This window comes from Manis javanica, chromosome 15 (assembly GCF_040802235.1).
Source record: "Manis javanica isolate MJ-LG chromosome 15, MJ_LKY, whole genome shotgun sequence".
Lineage (NCBI taxonomy): Eukaryota > Metazoa > Chordata > Mammalia > Pholidota > Manidae > Manis > Manis javanica.
In genome coordinates, this window is record NC_133170.1 from 23,766,614 (window position 1) to 23,789,565 (window position 22,952).

At 37.4% G+C, this 22,952-nt stretch overlaps 1 protein-coding gene across 1 annotated transcript in view; it reads left to right on the forward strand.

Moving 5' to 3' along the window:
* The first annotated feature begins 8,086 nt into the window (after positions 1-8,086).
* Positions 8,087-22,952, forward strand: part of PZP (pregnancy zone protein) — a 61,360-nt gene continuing 46,494 nt past the window's right edge. The window contains 9 exon segments of the mRNA XM_073222896.1: positions 8,087-8,207; positions 11,977-12,155; positions 12,925-13,098; positions 13,259-13,311; positions 14,358-14,378; positions 14,630-14,798; positions 15,211-15,295; positions 17,794-17,905; positions 18,220-18,283. Of these exon segments, the coding sequence (XP_073078997.1) occupies positions 8,122-8,207; positions 11,977-12,155; positions 12,925-13,098; positions 13,259-13,311; positions 14,358-14,378; positions 14,630-14,798; positions 15,211-15,295; positions 17,794-17,905; positions 18,220-18,283 (943 nt within the window). The 5' untranslated portion in view covers positions 8,087-8,121.

The following is a 22,952-nucleotide window of genomic DNA, read 5'->3' on the forward strand; positions in this document are numbered from 1 at the left end:
TATTCCTCATACTGTTTTTGAAAACACTGAGAGAGCTATATAAAGAGATGTCCTCAAAAACACTATAGATAAATTAAAATGGAATTCCAAAAAACATTCAAGTAACCCACAGGAACATAGAGAAAAGAAAACAATGTTTCTAAACATTGAAAACAACCACAATATCTATCAATGGGTGAATGGTCCAACTAATTGTGGTACATCCATACCATGGAATACTACTCAGCAATAAAAAGGAATGAACTATTGATACATGCAACAACTTGGATAGATCTGAAAACCATTATGCTGAGTGAAAAGAAAGCCAGTTTCAAAAGGTCATACTGTATAATTCTTTTTATATAACATTCTTGAAGTGACAAAATTATAGAAGTGGGAAGTAAATTGTAGTTTTCAGGAGTTATAAATGGGTGGGAGTACAAAGGCAGGATGGGTGTGACAATAAAGGGATAGAATTAGAGAGATCTTCGTGGTGATGATACCCTGATGTGGGGGAGCAAAAGTCCTGGTTCAAATTATTTAATTCCATCTCAGATTACTTGTTGTCTATCATGTAGTGACTAATGAGTATTAAAATTGACTTTTTTTCTCATGTAGCTTTCTAATAGTTCCATTATCATTTGTCAGCCAATCTTATATCTCCCTGCTAATTAAAAGTGCCTTCTTTATCACAACTTAAATTAACATGCATTCTAAGGATTGTTTCTGAGTGATTTGTTCTATTCCATTGATTATTGTTTCACAAGTACTAAAACATTTCAATTATTATAGCTTAATAAAGTGTTTTAATAACTACTATGGCTGGTCCCTCCTTATTTTTCTGTTGTCATTTTTCTTGGCAATACTAAGTTTGTTATCTATTCAAGGTAAAACCTTGAAATGTTTTTATTAGGTTAGTAACCCCAAAATCATATCAGGTATTATTTTGCATTGCATTGAATATGAATTAATTTATAATGATTGTGAATGTCAATATTTTGTAATATTTAGCATTTCTCTATTCATTTATTCAATTCACACAAAGTGAAATCTAATTTTGACTTCATTTCTGAATTTGGACTGAATTACAAAGTTAAAAGATCAACTCCATGCACATATATAGTGAGATAAACTGAGAGCATAAAACAGTGTATACATAGAGACAAATTAAAAGATATGGAGAAAATAAAATTACAAAAAGAATGAAAGACTAGAACAATAGTTCTGATTTGTTGACCGTAACCATTGAAAGACTTTAAGCAGCAGAATAATATACATTTGTATTATGAGAGTTAATCTTCTAGTCAAATACATAACTCCTTGGTGCAGAGGGCAGCTCACTTCTTGCTGAAGTAAGTGTTTTAACACACATGTCTCTTCCACACTTACACAACTCTGTACTTCAAAAAATTGTTTATTTTCCTCTCCTCTATTCTTAGATCTCTTTGAAAGCCAGATTGTATCTTAATGATGTCTGCAGCCTGTTCACCCAACATGGTGCTGGGAATATCATAGGCACTCAATGAAACATTAAATTGAATAGGTCAGTGCCTGAGTGGACATATTCCCATAGACAGGTAAATAGAGGAGAAATGGTGTAACACAAAGGTATGAGCATACCCAATGGAGAAAATGAGCTTCCATTTTCATTCAAACCTGACTTGAACTGATTAATGTTTTGCAGATACTTTATGGAAAAGATTTTCATACTTGACCAAAGCCAACTAAATGAGGACAAAAAGGAATTTTGGTTATTTATTAGGACTTTAAACAAAATTTGTCTAAATATACATTTTATATATTCATTCAGTTCTAAGAGAGAAATGATTGCCTCCATCTTGCAAAACCAGCTGTCAGCAATCATCAAAAGGGTAAATATAAATGATCTCTGTTGTGGGTAGGATTGGGTCTCCCCAAAAGATGTTGAAGTCTTAATCCTTGGCACCTGGGAATATGACCTTATTTGGAAATAGGATCTTTGCAGATGTATTAAAATGTAAGTTAAGATGAGGTCATACTAGAGTAGGGTAGACTCTTTATCCAGTATTACTATTGTCCTGTGAGAGGAAAAGATACATGGAGACAGATACCTACAAAGGAAAGATGATGTGGGACATACAGAGAGAATGCCACGTGATGGTGGAGACAGAGGGAATACCAAGAGTTGCCAGTAGCAAAGGAAGCTCAGAGAAAGGCACAGAGTAGACACCCCCTTAGAGCATTTGAAGGGAGCATGGCCTTGCCTTGATTTCTGGCTTCTAGCCTCCAAAACTCTGAGAGATAAGTTTCCCATGTGTTAAACCACCCAGTTTATGATACTTTGTTATGACAGTCCTCGGAAATCAAAATAATATTTTTTTCATGTATTGGTCCAGTTTACTTAGTTCATTCTTATTTGTCTTTCAAACCAGAACAAATAAATGAGCAGCCCCAAATGACTGAGTGGAGAAAGAAGAAAGTAAGGAATTTGGTTTTGGTTTATATACTTGCACACTGTTTGATTTAACAATGAAAATGTCTTGTTCTATAACTTAAAAAATAAAATCTGAGATACAGGGGTCCAGTTTTTACTTCTATTCCTCTGCCATGCTTATATCTCAAAAAAGATGAATCTCTTCCTGTTAAAAGTTCTCCAGGAAGAATTCTCTAGTTTATTTCTCCTGTGGTCATAGGAAAATAAAATCATTCATAATAAAAAACAAATAAATCCGTAAGTCATTAATATTGCTGGGCTTTAATGCATGTTTAAGTGGAAAGACTGATTTTCTACAGACCGCAGATTTAATCTGTGCTGGTCCACCCCTTTAACAAACGTTTGATTAGCATTTAATACAAAGTAGAAGTATTTTGTATTACCTAGAGACCTTTCTTCTTAGTAATTAAAAATATATATAATTTATATTTCACTGTTATTTAAATAGCAACAGTGTGAGAAATATCTTTATGCTTTTCACTTAATATTCTCAAGCACTTTTCTTCTAAAGTGTAGGAATCAGAGTTCATGACATAACATTAAGTAAAGAATTCTCAAGGCACTCAAGGCAAAAGTTCCACAAGGATTCAAGTTATTGTTGAACAAAGCTTTGCCTGAGAATATCTGTGCCCAGCTGTAATGTGTACAAATCTGACAAAACAAAATTTATCATGGCCAGTAAATGATCTTTGATTACTCAAACTCTGTTAATATATAAACCACACAAAAGACTTTCATCATCAATATACTTGGTTAACACTGGACCCCAAAATTCTCTCTCCATGAGCACTGAACAGCTGAATATAAGATTAAATTGCATCTTGATATCAGGCATTAAAAAAAGAAAAAGGAAATGCCCTTGTCAGATTGTATACAGTAAAAGAGCACTTTTCTATAGAATATTTTATAATTCATACTGTAACTCATAGATATTATTAATTATGGTAGCTTCTTATTTTGACAAATTATTTGTCAAAGTATAATCTTCAAAAAGAAAATATATGTTCATATTATATATAAAGAAAATTTATATTCTCAGGCAAATATAAAATGAACATGTATCAAAGATTTTATTTAACCTATTAATTAATGAAGTGACCAGTAAGATGTTATAACCAGTTCAAAGAGCATCCATAAAATTATGATATTTAAAGACAATTTAACAGAAACTGCATAAGAATGATGGGTTAGGTATAAGGTTGAATAATGTAAATTATACCATAAAATCTTTGGGATTATCTGTTCCACTGGACAGAAATTATTAGCAATGGGTACCTGACAAAAATCAACAAGTAACTTCACTAAGTCTAGAAACTTTCATTTGTAGTAAATAATGAGATGAACTAAGTATATTCTCCTAGATAATCTTCAAGTGGCTTTGCCCCCAAGTTGAAATAAATGTGCACTTGTCATTTTTGCCATTGTTCCCATAGGTGCCTAAGAGGGTTAAGTAGCCCTCTGGGCCTCCTTGAGTTTGTCTGTAAATCTTGAATCTGCAGTAGTAAGCAACTATTAATACCACTTGATAAACTTCTGTCCAAAAGCTTTTATAAAAAATTTTGGTTTAAACTTTCAAGAACCTCTACAACTCATTATTTTATCTGTGTGAAGACTTTGTAGGCATTGACTCCATTGATAATTCTCAATAATGAGCTTATCATGTCTGAATAAATGAGAATTATTTTCAAATATTAGTCTAGGTATGCTTGATTACACAGTCAACCTGTCCAATTACATCCAGGTTAGGAAAATAATGACAGGTTCTTATAAAGCAATGCAAAAAACTATGCTGCCTTGAAAAGTACAGATTGAGTGAAAGGATTTGCTTCTGAATTCTAAGGGAGCCAGTAGGAATCAGGTATCATTTTTACATGTTTTGTTTCATCCACAGAAACAAAATCTACTAATTAGTTAAATACAATGTGAAAAGAAAGAGGACTTTTCCCCATATTTCTTAAGCATACATTTAATGTAATACCTACCATATTCCAAATAAATAGCCACATTTTAATTTCCCTCCTCAGTTTGTTCAGCCCTGGTAATATTTATTCTGATTGATCTTAGGTCAAGCATTTTTCTTTCATGAAGTATATTTGCTTCTTACCTAAAAAAGTCCTGGAAATCCTGTCTTGATACACTAGTACAGTCTGAAAGTTGTCTAATAAATAACAGTTCAAAACTGAATCCAAGCGTCTGTTCTTTGAAGCATCAAATCCAGGGTATCTAGTAGAGTCCTTTTCAGAAGCATCAGCAAGTATCAAGAAGCAGACACCAGCTTGACAGGGAAATTAGTAAATTTGTTACAATTACTAATAGCATGACTATAGAAAAGGACAAGGTGGCTTCTTCATAGAGGTTTAATCAATGTTTTATTCAGAGGAAGAATACACTGTGTGGAAGACATTGACAAATCTCCAGCTGTGTTCACAAAAAAAGGCACAATTTCTGAAATATGTATATTAATACCATTTTACCTATGCAAACTTAACCTAGGGAAGGCTGAGTCTATCTTCCAATATGATCTTTTTTCCCATGTGGCTTTTACAACACTGATGAGCCCATTAACAAATGTAATGAAAAATATCCTAACTTTAATTTTTTTTTATATTTAGGATTCAATATTGACAAGGTCAAAAAAAAAACGGGTTGCCAAATGCATTTAAATAGCAGAAACAAAGCAGCAAAATATTTTTGAATTAATGCAAGAAAAGATTGTGAAGTCAACACAAAGCAGAGAAAAATATTCCAGTGCAACATTGAAAAATCGTTTTTTGGACACATAGTGACAGAAAATAAATAATAACCTCAAGCATTGTTAAGAGCAAAATCTACTAAATTGCAAGTTAGATACAGCATAAAAAAGAGGACTTCTCTCGTTAAGAACACAGTATTTAAAATAATATCTTCTATATTCCAAATATAACCACAATTTAATTTCTAAGACTAATATACCATTTAACAGAGAAAAAGCCAAATTTCAGTTTTCCATTAATATAATATTTTGCTGTAAAATTACATAAGTTTTTAAAAAAATTAATAAACCCATCAAAACTGAGCCAAGAGTAACATCAGCACATATGGTGGAGTAACAAAACCCAAAATATCAAATGTTCAGGGATTGGAAGATTTTTATACTAATATATGATATTTATTATATATTACATTTGTATAATTACATTAATATATTAATATTGTTAAGATGGCAATATACCCCAAAACAATTGATAGATTCAATGCCATCCCTATCAAAATTACAACTGCTTTTCTTCCAAAAATGGAAAAGTTGATCCTAAAGTTCATCTGAAGGGGCAAGGAACCAAGAATAGCTAAAATGATATTGAAAAAGAAGAACAAAGAAGGAAAACTCACACTTGCCTATTTCAAAATTTCCTGCAAAACTATGGTAATCAAGACAATATGGCCCTGGCAGAAGGATAGATCAATGAAGGATAGATCTGGAAGTGAAGGGAATGAATTCATAACTGGCACAAACCTCAATCACTCATAACTAAAGCCAACCAACAAAATAAAAAGATAACATATGGAACGGGAGAAAATATTTGCAAATCATGTATCTGATAAGGGGTTAATAGCCAAAATATATAAGATGCTCATACATATAATAGCAAACAAACAAAAACCAACCAAACAGTATAGTTTGGGCAGAGGATCCAAATAGACATTTTTCCAAAGAAAACATACAAATGCCACCATGTATATGAAAAGGTGCTCAGCATCCCTAATCATCAGGGCAATGCAAATCAAAGCCACAGTGAGATACCACCTCACACCTGTTAAATGGTTATTATAAAAAAAAACAAGATAACAAACACTGTGAAGAATGTGGAGAAAAGGGAACCCTTGCACACTGTTAGTGGGAATGTAAATGGTGCCGCCACCACTATGGAAAACAATACAGAGGCTACCAAAAAAAATTAAAACTAGATCCATATGATCCAGCAATCCCACTTCTTGGTACATATCCAAAGGAAATGAAATCACCATCTTAAAGAGATATTCGCACTCCCATGTCCACTGAAGCTTCATTCACAACAGCCAAGACGTGGAAACATCCTAAGTGTTCATCAGTGTACAAGCAGAAAAAGAAAATATTTTACACACCATACACACACACACACAGTAGAATATTATTCAGTCATAAAAAGAAAATCCTGCCTTTTATGACAAGATAGATGGGGTTTGAAGACATTATGCTAAGTGAAATCAATCAGACAGAGAAAGATTAACACTGAATGATCTTGCTACATGTGGTATCTTAAAAAGCTGAACTCATAGAAAAATGCAGAATGACGGTTGCCAGGGGCTGGGGGATGATGGAAGTGGAGAGATGTTGGTCAAAGAGTACAAACTTACAGTTATAAGATGAATAAGTTCTGGCTAATGTACAGCATTGATGACTATGTTAACAGCACTGTATTATGTACTTGAAAGTTGCTAACAGAGGAGATCTTACATGTTCTCACCACACCGAAAAAAAAAAAAGGTAATTTTGTGAATTGATGGAGGTGTTAACTACTCTTATCATGGTCATCACTTTGCAATGGTGTATGCGAATCAAATTATCATGTTTTATGACTTAAACTTACACAATGTTATATGTCAATTATATCTCAATAAAACTGGAGAAAAAATAAATCATTTTGATTAATGGTAGATATGATTGGAAAAACAAAGTTGTGAAATAAAGACTAACTTTATTAGGGAGAGCATCTACTTTATGCAGAGTGGCCAAGGAAGCCTCTCTGAAGATGATGTATTAGGCTGAGATATGGAGGAAGAGTAAGAAAGTTGATGAGAAGTTCTCAAGCAGAACCACTATGAGAACAGATGCTGGCGTCCGCAGCCTAGGGGGGTCACTGATGTTCAATTTGAACTGGACTCCAAGTTCTGTAAGAGCATAGGCACTGCTATCCTGCTCAATATTGTATTCTCAGCACAAGGGTAGCATTTAAAACTAAAAAAAAAATCTTGAATAAAATATATGATGTGGTCTAAGCGACTCAAACTTTGGTGTCCAAATAGCAGTAAGAAAAGATAAGCACAGTTAGAATTTGATCCAATAAATGCTGTGAAATAGACGAAGGTGACCTTTGATAATATCCACCTCCAACACATCTCATCTTTCCTTCCCCTCATCTCAGGCACCTGCTTTGAGTCACTTTCTCCCAGAGCGTTGTACTCAATCCAACTCTCAAGAAGTCCCCCTAAAGTTATATTACACTCAATCTCAGAAAGGCATCTGTGTTGAATGAATTACTGGCATAGTGACATGCTCATGGGTCCTGACCTTTTTTGACACCTACTTATAAGGATTTTGAAGGAGTTGGAGAAAGGTCAGTCAAAAGTCCCTTATTAGGAGCTTTGCTGTCATGGTATAAGAAAGTTCATTGTTACTAGAACATGAATTTTATCCTCTGGAAATGCCTCAGAGCCTATCAGAATTTAGCCTTGAGCATAATGAGGCAATCCCAGAGAGCAATGACACTTTAGGGAATCTGTGCCCAACTCTGAACTCTATTTGGAGGCCTTGGGTGGGGCTTATTTGCAAATAGCAGCCAGATAAAGCCTGGTAAATTTGAGAGATCTCAGGGACCAGGCTGAGGGCAGGGAGTTGGGCACAACAGAGCCCCTAAGATTTGTCTCTCACTATGGGGAAAGACAGACTACCTTGTTCATGTCCCATGCTCTTTCTCCTTGTCCTGTTTTCTGCCAGCCCCTCAGACTCGGCAGAACCGTAAGTCTCACTCAAAGCTCTGTCCTCAAGAGTACATTATTTCAGTCTCTCCCTTATATCTTTTCTTTGCCTTTCCTATTAAATGCTACCCTTCCATTCCTTAAGATACCTTCCAATCATAAGAGATTAATCATAAATGATTAATACCTTTTTTCTTCTATTTATCTTGCACTCTTGAAATAATATTTTCATTGGATCATAGTCATGGATATAATAAGTAGTCACTAGGAAGCATAATTTTTTAGACACAAAAACCTCAGATCTCACCTTCACAGAATCATTCTTTTGGGTATAAAGTATTGACTATAAAAAAATGTACAGTCGGGTGCAATTTAATACATTTTGTAGATCATATGTGTAGAGAAAGCATAGCTCCTTTATTTTTCAATAACTTATTGAATCTTCATAAAAGCCCTAGCAAATGGTAATGTTGACTGGGGGTGAGGGAGATAGGAGAGTAATTTTAATCCTATTCAGTAGCAAAATTGGTGAAATCCAATTCTTTAAGGCTTCTCTTCCACCTTTTCACAGTTCCTCCCAGGCAGTACCTGGAAGGCTGTGACCTCCATTACTTCCTGGTGGAGGTGAGCCAGAGCCCTTGGGGCTGAGAGCTGCCTGTCTTCCATGGCTACCGTTCATCTGGCTTCTCCTGACCTGCTAGCATTCAGCTGAGTCTTCAGCCATCTGGTTTACCTTTGCTTCTGGACCAAGAAGTCCAGAAGTCCTCTCTGGCTGACTCTGACTCACCTCAGCTCTTTCTCATCCCATAGAACTGCCAGCTTCCCACAGCACCCTGCCTCCAATCTGGTGGCTGATGCTCCAGCACAAGTTGTACTTTAAGGTCACCTTCCCTTTTGCAGTTCAGGACTGCTTGAGGTTCCTGCACTCCACCCAGCTGCCGTTACATTCTTTCTGGAGAGCTGTCAGATTCTTAGGAGCAATAACAGTGCACAAGCACTGAGGTGTCCTGGGCAATTAAACTTCCAGCCCTCCTTTGCCTACTCACCCTGGAATCCTGCCTTTGATGCAGCTGCCTTCCACATTGATACAGGGCAGCCTCTGGAGTCCTAAATGGGGAGAGGCAAAGACACTTTCCTCTGTGTGTTGCCTTAGTCCACTTAACACAGTTGGCCCTCTCCAGGCTAAAGCACAGGAAACAGAAATCAGAACTCCGACCAACTCACTTTCCTATGTTCTCCAGGCTTCTATGAGGAACAATTTTCCCTAACCAGTAGGGGTACACTTCTCTTCCATCACCCTCCATCTCATCTACAACTATGGATGGCACCACCTCCCACTGCATTCCACCCAGACAGCATTGGAAAAAGGGGGTTAAGGTTTTGCGTACAGGTTGAATTGATGAAGCAAGTGGTATTTATTGGGTTGGAAACGTTAAGTAGTGTATGTTTCCAGCCTTACACAACATAGGACTATTCTGTCCATTGAAAACTATCAGTTTATATCATGGCAACCATTTGACAAAGACCAACCCCCATGGCCTAGTCATTATAAATAAAAGTGCTACCTTCTTACTAATGAGAAAACCTTGCCTCATCCCTCCAGCATTATTAGCACTTAAGGTGATAAATGCAAGATACTGCCCACAAGATCCAGTCACTATTCTCCCTCACCTTGGGGCAGGAAGCGTTAGAGCAGGGGAATATGATGGAAAAGAGGAAATTTAAAGTCATCAGTTTATTATTTGCAAAATTTAGTCACTCTTACAAAGGCAAATATTTAAAATGCAAACATTCATGATTGAGTAATATATGAAAACATTTTAGTTGCTTATTTACAGATAAAATCTTGGGCAAATTATTCCATTTTGATGGATCCTAATTTCAATATCTATTAAATGAAAACTAATCAAACCTTTGTGAAGTAGTTGTTTGAAATATCAAATACAAATGGAACTAACTCATTCAATTGTGATATCAATCAGGCTTATAACTAATAAAAATAAAGCAAGTATAGTGAATAAATTTTAATGTACTGATGGCTTCTTTCATTAAGATCAAAGAACTAGAGGGGGAAGTGTTAAAATGATAAATTTTTAAATCATTTATCATATCTTTGAAAGAAATTATTCAGGAAATCAAAAACACCCAGATGCTAAAAAGGCACTGGCTGACAGGTATTATTTGAATTATCATGGGTATTACTTAACTGCTCTGAGCCTCTTGGCTTCAGAACGAAACCTTAGCATTTATGCAATTAAAAAATTCAAGATTTTAATTATTTAAGAGTAATGCTAAAGATTCATGTCATATAGTTTTGCCAAGAAACAGCTTAAAACACACACAGCAAGACTGATGAGCTGGAGCAGACCCCTTGGAGAATGGGAACCAAACTGAACTTCCAGATTCCACAGCTAAGCTGTCCTTGCTATTCCCTGCTCCTGTCTCACGCCTATTCACCTTGCAAAGTGATAACATTGAGTTTCATGTGTCAAATCGCCTGTTGTTTTTTTAAGGGTGAGAGTTTATGGTGGGGGTGGAAGGGATAGGGTAGTAAAACAATACAAGAAAAGAATAGTTCTTTTTTTCTTAATTTGCAAATTAACCCTATAAATAAATGACTTAAACTGTGTGATTTACTGATTTAGTGAGAAAGCAGAGTTTTATCTTACTGTTATACATTTAAATATGAGGAGTGGCAAGGATCTCATGTTTTAGCTCTTATGAACATGAAGAATATAATTTATGTACCCTATAAAAGAATGGATAGAATTGTGACCAGAAAATGGTGTGAGAGGAGAGAAGGGACATAAGAAATAGAAGAAACACATCAACGCAGTCAAGGCAAGAAAGTAAATCTCACATAAAAAAATCGCCATACCTCAGAGTAATGAAATGTATTCAGGAATTTAAATGAAAGAGACTGAAAAAGAGTACATGAACATGTTTTTTAACAAGATAAGATAATTTATCCACCTACATTGGCTTGACACAAGCATACATTTATGAACATAGTATGAACAATATTAGTATTAAAATATTATTACTAATTACCTCAGACTAGGAATGAAGAATGGTAATCAAACATGGGGTGCACTTGTGAGGTGTGTGTCATGAAATTATTAGTAAAAGCAAAAACTTATTTAAAAAATTAATGTTGGCTAAGCTATATCTCAGGATCCTAAGAGAAATAGCATTGTCGCTATTAAGAAAATTGTTTTGTTTTGTTTTGTTTTGCTTTCTTAGCCATTGGAGTCAGTAGGAGAGGAAGAATTGGGTAAATGCACTAGAAATCATATGTCAAAGAGAGGTTGTAGCTAAGTACATATATGTATTTTATTTAAATTTATATAAATAGATACATGTTCACTGAAGTTCTTTCAGGTGAATTTGTATAAACCCAGTCATGGTGTTCATGCACAAGGGGTGTTTATTTAGACAGATGTTAATGTAAATCTTTTTATAAAGTGAATAATCACCCACAATTTATTATGTATGGGCACTCTTATGGATATGTATGCAGGAATCCAGATATCAATGCTCTTTAAAACAAAGAAAGCCTATAAAATTGTAACACCTTGGAAGCCGACATCCCGTAGATTGTGTGGCTGAGGCACCACGGAGGAGTGGAAGATACAGTTCTTTTGCCAGATGGTGATAGAACCTTCCTCTTTTTGTTTTTAGTCCATTGATTCTTGGTAAAGATTCAGTTGTAGCAATAAACACAGATTGTTAAGGAAAATACATGTATGTTTTGCAAATGCTTGCTTATGCTCCGATTGTCTCTTTAGTTAATCGTCTTCTCTTCCCAGGCAGTATATGGTGCTGGTCCCCTCCCTGCTCCACACGGGGACCCCTGAGAAGGGCTGCCTCCTTCTGAGCCACCTGAATGAGACAGTGACTGTAAGCGCTTCCCTGGCGTCGGTCAGGGAGAACCGGAGCCTCTTGAATCTCTTCACCCACCTGGTGGCAGAGAAAGACTTATTCCACTGTCTCCTTCACTGTGAGTACTGGCTGCCAGTCTTGTCTGATATATCATACTGAATCCTGGTGACGGAGAGCTGGCGCTGAATCCCCCCAGAAATGACTTTAAGAATGGTGGCAAGGACATCAGAAATGATGGAAGAGTGAGTTTTCAGCTACTAAGGAACAAAGCATACATTTTCCACCAGAGTAGGAGAGAAATATTTTTCTAAATCTCACAATTCAATGTAAGTCCTAGAAAAATCCTATTAGCCACAGAAATCATATGTCAGAGAGAGGTTGTTCTAACTTTGAAATGTAACCATCTCTTAAAAGCCAGAGCTGGTCAGTGCCTAGAAAGAGATTATACAAAACTCTTATGCTAGGAGAGCATGTAGGTTATGAAGAGATGTTAGGTGTCTTTGTCCTCGGAATGTGTAAATGGTGCAAGATTCCAGCAAGCACCCAGGAGCTCTTCGAGGTGGCCCAACTCAGGATACTCAGCTCTTATATTTTCCCGTATTTTTACAGAGATGCTTCTCTCCATGCCTTCAGAATATATATGCTCTGTTAAAGAGTATAATTTAATAAGTAGAGGTCCAACTAAGCTATATGAAGATTTGGGTTTTCCTGATGGGTGTTCTTACTGATATATTTCTCCTATATCTTTTATTATTACCTCCACTTTTATATATGGAGACATACTCATACCTACCTAGCCTTGGTAAAGCTCGAAAGGCAACAGAACACGACAATGGCTGAAGGATACAAAGGGAGGAGTCTGGTCCCTCACGTAGTCATTGTTCTTTAGCTGCCAAGGATCTCAGCTTCTTCAGAGGAGGTGTTCCTCACTGTCCAGATAAAGGGACCAACACAGGACTTCAGGAAGAGGAACACAGTGCTGGTAAAGAACGCTGAAAGTCTGGTCTTTGTCCAGAAGGACATACCCATCTATAAACCAGGACAGACAGGTATGTAGGTAAAGTCACTGGTGGGAGCAGCCCCGAGGAGAGTTCACTTCCTCCGCAGCTTTTCCAGCCAAAGTTGCCATTGTCCCACTCTCTCAGCCTGCTATTACCCAAGTGTTCTGCTCTATCATGTCTGAGTCTTACCAGAGAATTTCCTTTTTAGTAAAATTCCGTGTTGTTTCTGTGGATGAAAATTTTCACCCCCTGAATGAACTGGTAAGTATCTCAATAGCTGTGGTTTGGGGGTGGGATGGGAGTGCTCCCTCTAGGTGGAGTGGGAGGCCCAGGAAACGCAAGAAGATAAAAGATAATTCTTTTTGGAACCTGAGCTCTGGCCCCACCACAGATCTAAAGTCTTATACAAGGCGTAACTGTGGGCTAAGAGATTATGTTACTTATAACAATAATTAATCAGTCTGGCAATAGTCAGCTACATTTATTTCTCTGAACGCACTATATTAAGCATGATGAAGAGGCACAGTGAAAAAGCTAGGTTCCATCTGTATCCACACTCTCTAGGAGTTCGTGGTTAATTAAAGCACCAAAGAGTTTCACTGCCTCTGAATGTATATGTACATATAATAGATTGTAATATGACAATATACACGTGTACATATAGATTATATTTATATATATTGTATGCACAACATATATTAATTCTATATGTATATTTCATTTATATATATTTATACATATTCTATAATACATCTTATATGTAAGACTTAATTCATACTAGTTTGGTGTCCCTTCCTCCAACTAGTTATCAGTATTAAGGCAAACAAAGCTACCTTTTCTAAAAGGCAATTTTGAAATTAGAAGAAATACTCTTGGTCAACTATTAACCGAAATTCTAGCAATTCTTTTGCTATTGGGTCTAAATCATAATGACATATTACTCTGTTAATACCCATTTCCTAATTTATTTAAGTAAACAGTATAGTCATATTCTTCACTAGGAAGGTGTAAGTACCTATTGGTGAACAATATTAATAAGTTAATAAACATTATTCACCAGTAATATTTTTCAGGGATGTGGCAATGTGATGATTGTTGTAGAAATATATATTATGTGTGCTTTTCTCAGAACTATTTACTGGTTTCTCTGAGCAATTCCAGTTCTTTGATGTTTCAGATTTAATTTTATATATAAATATATACCTTACTGTAGGTATACTTGCCTCATAAGCTGTTTGATCCTAAGTCTGAAATCATAGCATTTGGTGAAATTCTAATTACATCTCTTCTTTCCTGTTTTCATATAGATTCCACTGGTATATCTTGAGGTAAGCATCGGAAAGAGTATTCTATAAAGAAATCGGTACATTAAGGATAAGAAGTTCTGATAATATTCCAGACAGATGAGACTCAGATCCAAATTTTCCTACTCCCAGATGTCAGGTTTGTTGTGCTTTATCTTCCTTCTGTGTCTGTCTTTCTTGAAGGCAGTGCCAGCTACTACCCTCAAAGTCATTTGTTTTGTTCAAGAACTACCATGGCTAAATAATTTTTCCCCATGCTCTTTGTTCACTATTAGGACCCAAAAAGAAATCGAATTGGACAATGGCAGAGTCTCCAGTTGGAGCATGGCCTCCAAGAGCTGGCCTTTCCCCTCTCATCAGAACCCCTTCAGGGCTCCTACAAGGTGGTGGTGCAGAAGGAAGCAGGTGGAAGAATAGAGCACCCCTTCGCTGTGGAGGAATTTGGTATGGCTTATGGAAAATGAAAAGGACATAGCTTTTTAGTTCATACTATGAACTCAGATGTTTTAAATTTCCTGTAGGTATCCTGAATTTGTATTAGAGTCAGCTATATCTATAAAACTATCACAATACTGTGAACACAGAAGCTCATAAGAGCTTGGTCACTTTCAATAGCAAATAGTACAAAAATTCTTATTTAGGGGAACCATCACCATCTGTGTCATTGAGATCTGCTGGGGTCACAAAGTCAGTTTGATTTTGCATAAATTGTTAAACACTATCTTAAAGTTGGTACATTGAAAAATGCATCTAGTTTTTGGGGGGTATCAATTTGGGAAAATTTACTGACATGAAAATATTTGTGTATCCATTAAACATTTACCAGCCTCCCCATTTCCATTGTCTCTACCAACAGTGCTTCCCAAGTTTGAGGTCAAAGTTCAGGTGCCAAAAATAATCAGTATCCTGGATGAAAAAGTGAACATATCAGTATGTGGGATGTGAGTAAAATTGTTTTTGTCTGAAATTTCATATTCTGCCTTAGTTTTGAGTGATTATTTAGTTAGGAACATATTATAAATTAATTCTCCTCTATATTAAAAAAAATTATTCCAATGACTTCTCTTGTATCAACTGCTTATTATTGAAGTTTTCAAATATACAAAAGAATTGAGATACCCATAATCATGATTTAACAACTAACTTCTCTCCATACTTGCTACATTTTTTTTTGCCTTAGTATTTCAGAATAAATTACAAAGATCATGACATTGTCCCCTAGATGCAGCATTACGTACCTCTCAAAGCTCCTGACATAATTTCCTACATAATCATGATGCCATAATCACACTTAACAAAATTAAAAATAGTTTTCCAACACTAATTCCAAGTTTATGCTCAAGTACACTCAAACTTCCCGAAGACTCTCATAGAGCTGGGTGTTTACACATTGCTTTAGTTATTATGACTCATATGTACACATTTTTGTTAGTCTAGATAGAGGTTTTCCAATTTTGTTTATTCAAAAAACCAACTCTTACTTTTACTGATTTTGTTCTATTGTCCTATAAGTCTATTTCTGCTCCAATATTTACTGTTTTCTTCCTTCTGCTAACTTTGGGCTTCATTCTTATTTTTCTAGTTTCTTGTGGTAAACAGTGAGATTGTTAGTTAATATCTTCTTTTTTAATGTAGACATTCATTGGAATAAACATCCTTCTTATTAGTGCTTTTGCTGTACTCTGTAAGTTTGAGTTTGTTATGTTTTTACCTTCATTCTCCTGAAGATATTTTCTAATTTCCCTTTTTATATCTTCTTTGGCCCAATGGTGGTTTAAGAGTATATTTATTTAATTTCCAAATACTGTGAAAGTTTGCTTTCGTTTCATGCCATTGTGGCTAGTAAAAATAGTTCGTATAATTTTGATATTATTAAATTTGTTAAGATTTGTTTTGGGACCTAACATGTGATCTATCCTGTAGAATTGTCTGTGTGTACTTGAGAGTAATTTGTATTCTGTTGCTCTTGGGTGGAATATTCTAAATATGTCTCTTAGGTCTGCGTGACTTATAGCATTGTTCAAGCTCACTGTTTCCTTATTGATTTTCTGTCTGGATGTTCTGTCCATTATTGAAGGTGGGGCATTGAGATACCCTACTGTTATTATGTTGCTATCTGTTTCCCCCTTCTGTTCCAACAATGTTTGCTTCATATACTTAGGGCTCTGATGTTGGGTGCATGTATATTTTAAATCACCTTCTTGAATTGACCCTTTTATCATTATATACTTCCTCCTTTGTCTCTTGTGACAGTTTTTGACTTAAAGTCTATTTTGTCTTATATAAGTACAGCCACCTGTGATCTATTTTTGTACGCATTCTCCTGGGATATTTTTTCTAAACCTTCACTTTCAGCTTATGTGTCCTTAAGCCTAAAGTGATTCTCTTGTAGGCAGTATTTAATTAGACCTTATCTTTTTATCTATTCATCCATTCTATGTCTTTTGATGGACAATTTAATCCATTTACATTTAAAATAATCACTGATAGTGAAGGACTTCCTAATGCTATTTTAAAAATTGTTTTCTGTCTTATAGGGTTCCCTTCTTATTTAGCCTTTTACGATTACAGATAACTCTTACAGTTCATTTCAAACTTGAGAATTAAAACTAATATCCTACAAACCAGCAGTAGGAGAGGAAGAATTGGGTAAAGAAATATGCCCATCTAAATATCACATACCAAGCATCAAAGCATCTGGGCCTCAGCCTCAAGTCTGTCTTGGAGTAATGGTCAAGGTATTACCTGTCTAACTTAATGGCACCCTAGTACAGATATCTATATCTGGGGGAGGGGTTCCCAAATAAGGTGTTCTAATTATATTTTTTATATGAAGTGATATTGGAGTATTCCCACCAATAGGAAAAATAGGAAAGGAAACTAATCCCCGAAGCAAAATGATTATCAATTATTCCATTTTTATTAAGAGAAATAATATAAATATGGAGTGTGCACAACACACACTGTTTTTTATTTGCCCCGTGGTGGTTTGCTCAGGGCTTTGTCTCTCCTTCTTTCTGTGTGTATGTATATGTTTTATTGTGTTTGAGTCTGCTTGCTCATTATTTATTTTCATTCTTCTGTTATCTAAATTTTCTCATTTATTTATTTTCATTCTTCTGTTATCTAAATTTTCTCATTTTTTATAAATCACAAATTTTGATTTTGTGATGACAGAAATAAAAAGAATGATAAAAACAAATTGGCTACAAGGAAGAAAGCTAAAAATTCCAAAGGGAACTTGGTTGTATATTGTAGAAAAGTTTCAAGTGTTCTAATGGACAATACTTCCTGAAGAGATGTTTTTCAGACATGCTTCTGAGCCTGAAACGATAAGATGTACAGAGAACTACAGAGAGTAATTGTTTGCTCTATGGTGGATTAGTAGTAGAAAATTTAGATACCTTCCTCAGTTCCTGATTTATATCTAATGTGACAGATACACCTACGGGAAACCTGTCCCAGGACTTGCAACTGTGAGCATGTGCAGAAAATTACTTTATGCTCCTAATTGTCAAAAACAAGAGTTCTGTGAAGAATTCAACCAACAGGTTAGTGTGCAGTGTGCTCTGAAGGGGCTCTCCCTGTGAATGACCATAGAGCCGTCCCACTTTACTAACTAGAAAGAGGACATCAGAGTAAACTTGTCCCAAAATGTTCCACACCAAAAAAGAAAAAAGGAATTTCCACTGAGCAAAATGAGAATTTTGTTGACTAACGTTAGAATGTGAATGTTAAATTCCTAAAGATCAATTAGCATGTTCATCCCAGAGAAATTGTCCTACCATCAGAAAGAAAATAGTAGATGTGGTGACTATTGGTCTTAACTCAGTGTGACACTTTTCAATTTTTGTATTTCTGTTAGCTCAGCAGCAGCGGCTGCATCACCCACGAAGTAAAAACCAACTTGCTCCAGATTAAAAATGCAGGTTATGGAGCGGGAGCCAAGATGGCGGCGTGAGTAGAGCAGTGGAAATCTCCTCCCAAAAACACATAGAGCTATGAAAATATAACAAAGAAAAATCTTCCTAAAATAGAGACCACAGGACACAGGACAACATCCAGACCACATCCACACCTGCAAGAACCCAGCGCCTTGTGAAGGGGGTAAGATACAAGCCCCAGCCCGGCGGGACCCGAGCGCCCCTCCCCCCGGCTCCCGGCGGGTGGAGAGAAACCGGAGCAGTTTTTTTTTTTGGCAAGCGCTTTTTGGAAGCCTTAGAGGGACGGGCCCCCGTTGCTGGGGAGGCAGGGTGGCGGGACCGGTGAGGAGGTGCCTGGGAACGGCGCCGGAGGACAAAGAATATCCCGCGTTTCTCCCTGCGAGACCTGGGGGCGGGTGCCTGAGACCGGTGCCTGAGGACGGAGGAGGTCGCGCGTTTTTCCCCTTTTTTTTTTTTCTCTTTTTGGCAAACGCTTTTTGGAAGCCTTGAAGGGACGGGGACCCCAGTGCTAGGGAGGCACGGTGGCGGGACTGATGAGCGGGTGGCTGGGACCGGCGCCTGAGGACAAAGAATATCCCCCGTTTTTCCCTGCGGGACCGGTGGGCGGGTGCCTGAGACCGGCACTTGAGGACAGAGGAAATCGCGCGTTTTTCCCCTTTTTTTTTTCTCTTTTCTGCGAGTGCTTTTTGGAAGCCTAAAAGGGACAGGGACCCCGGTGCTAGGGAGGCAGGGCGGCGGGACTGGTGAGCGGGTGCCTGGGACCGGCACCTGAGGACAAAGAATATCCCGCATTTTTCCCTGTGGGACCGGTGGGTGGGTGCCTGAGACCAGCACCTGAGGACGTAAGAAATCGCGCGTTTTTCCCCTTTTTTTTTCTCTCTTTTTGCCAAGTGCTTTTTGGAAGCCTTGAAGGGACAGGGACTCCGGTGCTAGGGAGGCAGGGCGGCGGGACTGGTGAGCGGGTGCGTGGGACCAGTGCCTGAGGACCAAGAATATTGAGCGTTCCTTCCCTGCGGGACCGGTGGGTGGGTGCTTTTTGGAAGCCTTGAAAGGACAGGGACCCTGGTGCTAGGGAGACAGGGCAGCAGGACCAGTGCGCGGGTGCCTGGGACCGGCACCTGAGGAAAAAAAAAAAAAATCGCGTGTTTTTTCTTTTTTTTTTCCTTTCTGTTCCCTCTCTCATTGTTGCTGTTGTTGTTTTGGTTTGGAGAGTGCTTTTTGGAAATCTTAAAGGGGCAGGACAGGTCACTTAGACCAGAAGCAGGGAATCTGGGGATCTCTGGGCACTCTAACCCCCTGGGCAGCAGGGAGCACAGAGGCCCCTTACGGACATAAATAGTCTCCTGGCTGCTCCCCCTCTAACGGGGCTCCACCATTTTGGAGGAACAGCCCCAGCCAGGCCAAGCCCACAGCAACAGTGGAGATAAACCCCAAAGCAACTGGGCAGGAAGCAGAAGCCCTGTCTGCGCACAGCTGCCCAGCACAAGCCACTAGAGGTCGCTATTCTCCCAGGAAAAGGCTACAAACCAACAAGAAGGGAAGCTCTTCCAGCGGTCACTTGTACCAGCTCTGCAGACTATCTCTATCACCATGAAAAGGCAAAACTACAGGCAGACAAAGATCACAGAGACAACACCTGAGAAGGAGACAGACCTAACTAGTCCTCCTGAAAAAGAATTCAAAATAAAAATCATGAACATGCTGACAGAGATGCAGAAAAAAATGCAAGAGCAATGGGATGAGATGCAGAGAAAAATGCAAGAGCAGTGGGATGAGATGCAGAGAAAAATGCAAGAGCAGTGGGATGAAGTCCGGAAGGAGATCACAGATGTCAGGAAAGAGATCACAGAAGTGAAACAATCCCTGGAAGGATTTATAAGCAGAATGGATAAGATGCAAGAGGCCATTGAAGGAATAGAAGCCAGAGAACAGGAACGTATAGAAGCTGACATAGAGAGAGATAAAAGGATCTCCAGGAATGAAACAACACTAAGAGAAATATGTGACCAATACAAAAGGAAAAACATTCGTATTATAGGGATACCAGAAGAGGAAGAAAGAGGAAAAGGGATAGAAAGTGTCTTTGAAGAAATAATTGCTGAAAACTTCCCCAAACTGGGGGAGGAAATAATCGAACAGACCATGGAATTATACAGAACCCCCAACAGAAAGGATCCAAGGAGGACAACACCAAGACACATAATAATTAAAATGGCAAGGATCAAGGACAAGGAAAGAGTTTTAAAGGCAGCTAGAGAGAAAAAGGTCACCTATAAAGGAAAACCAATCAGGCTAACATCAGACTTCTCAACAGAAACCCTACAGGCCAGAAGAGAATGGCATGATATACTTAATGCAATGAAACAGAAGGGCCTTGAACCAAGGATACTGTATCCAGCACGACTATCATTTAAATATGATGGTGGGATCAAACAATTCCCAGATAAGCAAAAGCTGAGGGAATTTGCTTCCCACAAACCACCTCTACAGGGCATCCTACAGGGACTGCTCTAGATGGGAGCACCCCTAAAAAGAGCACAGAACAAAACACACAACATATGAAGAAGGGAGGAGGAGGAATAAGAAGGGAGAGAAGAAAAGACTCTCCAGACAGTGTATATAACAGCTCAATAAGCGAGCTAAGTTAGGCAGTAAGATACTAAAGAAGCTAACCTTGAACCTTTGGTAACCACGAATCTAAAGCCTGCAATGGCAATAAGTACATATCTTTCAATAATCACCCTAAATGTAAATGGACTTAATGCACCAATCAAAAGACATAGAGTAATAGAATGGATAAAAAAGCAAGACCCATCTATATGCTGCTTACAAGAAACTCACCTTAAACCCAAAGATAAGCATAGACTAAAAGTCAAGGGATGGAAAAACATATTTCAGGCAAACAACAGTGAGAAGAAAGCAGGGGTTGCAGTACTAATATCAGACAAAATAGACTTCAAAACAAAGAAAGTAACAAGAGATAAAGAAGGCCACTACATAATGATAAAGGGCTTAGTCCAACAAGAGGATATAACCATTCTAAATATATATGCACCCAATACAGGAGCACCAGCATATGTGAAGCAAATACTAACAGAACTAAAGAGGGAAATAGACTGCAATGCATTCATTGTAGGAGACTTCAACACACCACTCACCCCAAAGGATAGATCCACCGGGCAGAAAATAAGTAAAGACACACAGGCACTGAACAACACACTAGAACAGATGGACCTAATAGACATCTATAGAACTTTACATCCAAAAGCAACAGGATATACATTCTTCTCAAGTGCACATGGAACATTCTCCAGAATAGACCACATACTAGCTCACAAAAAGAGCCTCAGTAAATTCCACAATATTGAAATTCTACCAACCAATTTTTCAGACCACAAAGGTATGAAAGTAGAAATAAATTCTACAAAGAAAACAAAAAGGCTCACAAACACATGGAGGCTTAACAACATGCTACTAAATAATCAATGGATCAATGAACAAATCAAAATAGAGATCAAGGAATATATAGAAACAAATGACAACAACAACACTAAGCCCCAACTTCTGTGGGATGCAGCGAAAGCAGTCTTAAGAGGAAAGTATATAGCAATCCAGGCACACTTGAAGAAGGAAGAACAATCCCAAATGAATAGTCTAACATCACAACTATTAAAACTGGAAAAAGAAGAACAAATGAGGCCTAAAGTCAGCAGAAGGAGGGACATAATAAAGATCAGAGAAGAAATAAACAAAATTGAGAAGAATAAAACAATAGCAAAAATCAACGAAACCAAGAGCTGGTTCTTTGAGAAAATAAACAAAATAGATAAGCCTCTAGCCCAACTTATTAAGAGAAAAAGAGAGTCAACACAAATCAACATAATCAGAAATGAGAATGGAAAAATCACGACAGACTCCACAGAAATACAAAGAATTATTAAAGACTTCTATGAAAACCTATATGCCAACAAGCTGGAAAACCTAGAAGAAATGGACAACTTCCTAGGAAAATACAACCTCCCAAGACTGACCAAGGAAGAAACACAAAAGTTAAACAAACCAATTACAAGCAAAGGAATTGAAACAGTAATCAAAAAGCTACCCAAGAACGAAACCCCGGGGCCGGACGGATTTACCTCGGAATTTTATCAGACACACAGAGAAGACATAATACCCATTCTCCTTAAAGTGTTCCACAAAATAGAAGAAGAGGGAATACTCCCAAACTCATTCTATGAAGCCAACATCACCCTAATACCAAAACCAGGCAAAGACCCCACCAAAAAAGAAAATTACAGACCAATATCCCTGATGAACGTAGATGCAAAAATACTCAATAAAATATTAGCAAACAGAATTCAACAGTATATCAAAAGGATCATACACCATGACCAAGTGGGGTTCATCCCAGGGATGCAAGGATGGTACAACATTCGAAAATCCATCAACATCATCCACCACATCAACAAAAAGAAAGACAAAAACCACATGATCATCTCCATAGATGCTGAAAAAGCATTTGACAAAATTCAACATCCATTCATGATAAAAACTCTCAGCAAAATGGGAATAGAGGGCAAGTACCTCAACATAATAAAGGCCATATATGATAAACCCACAGCCAGCATTATACTGAACAGCGAGAAGCTGAAAG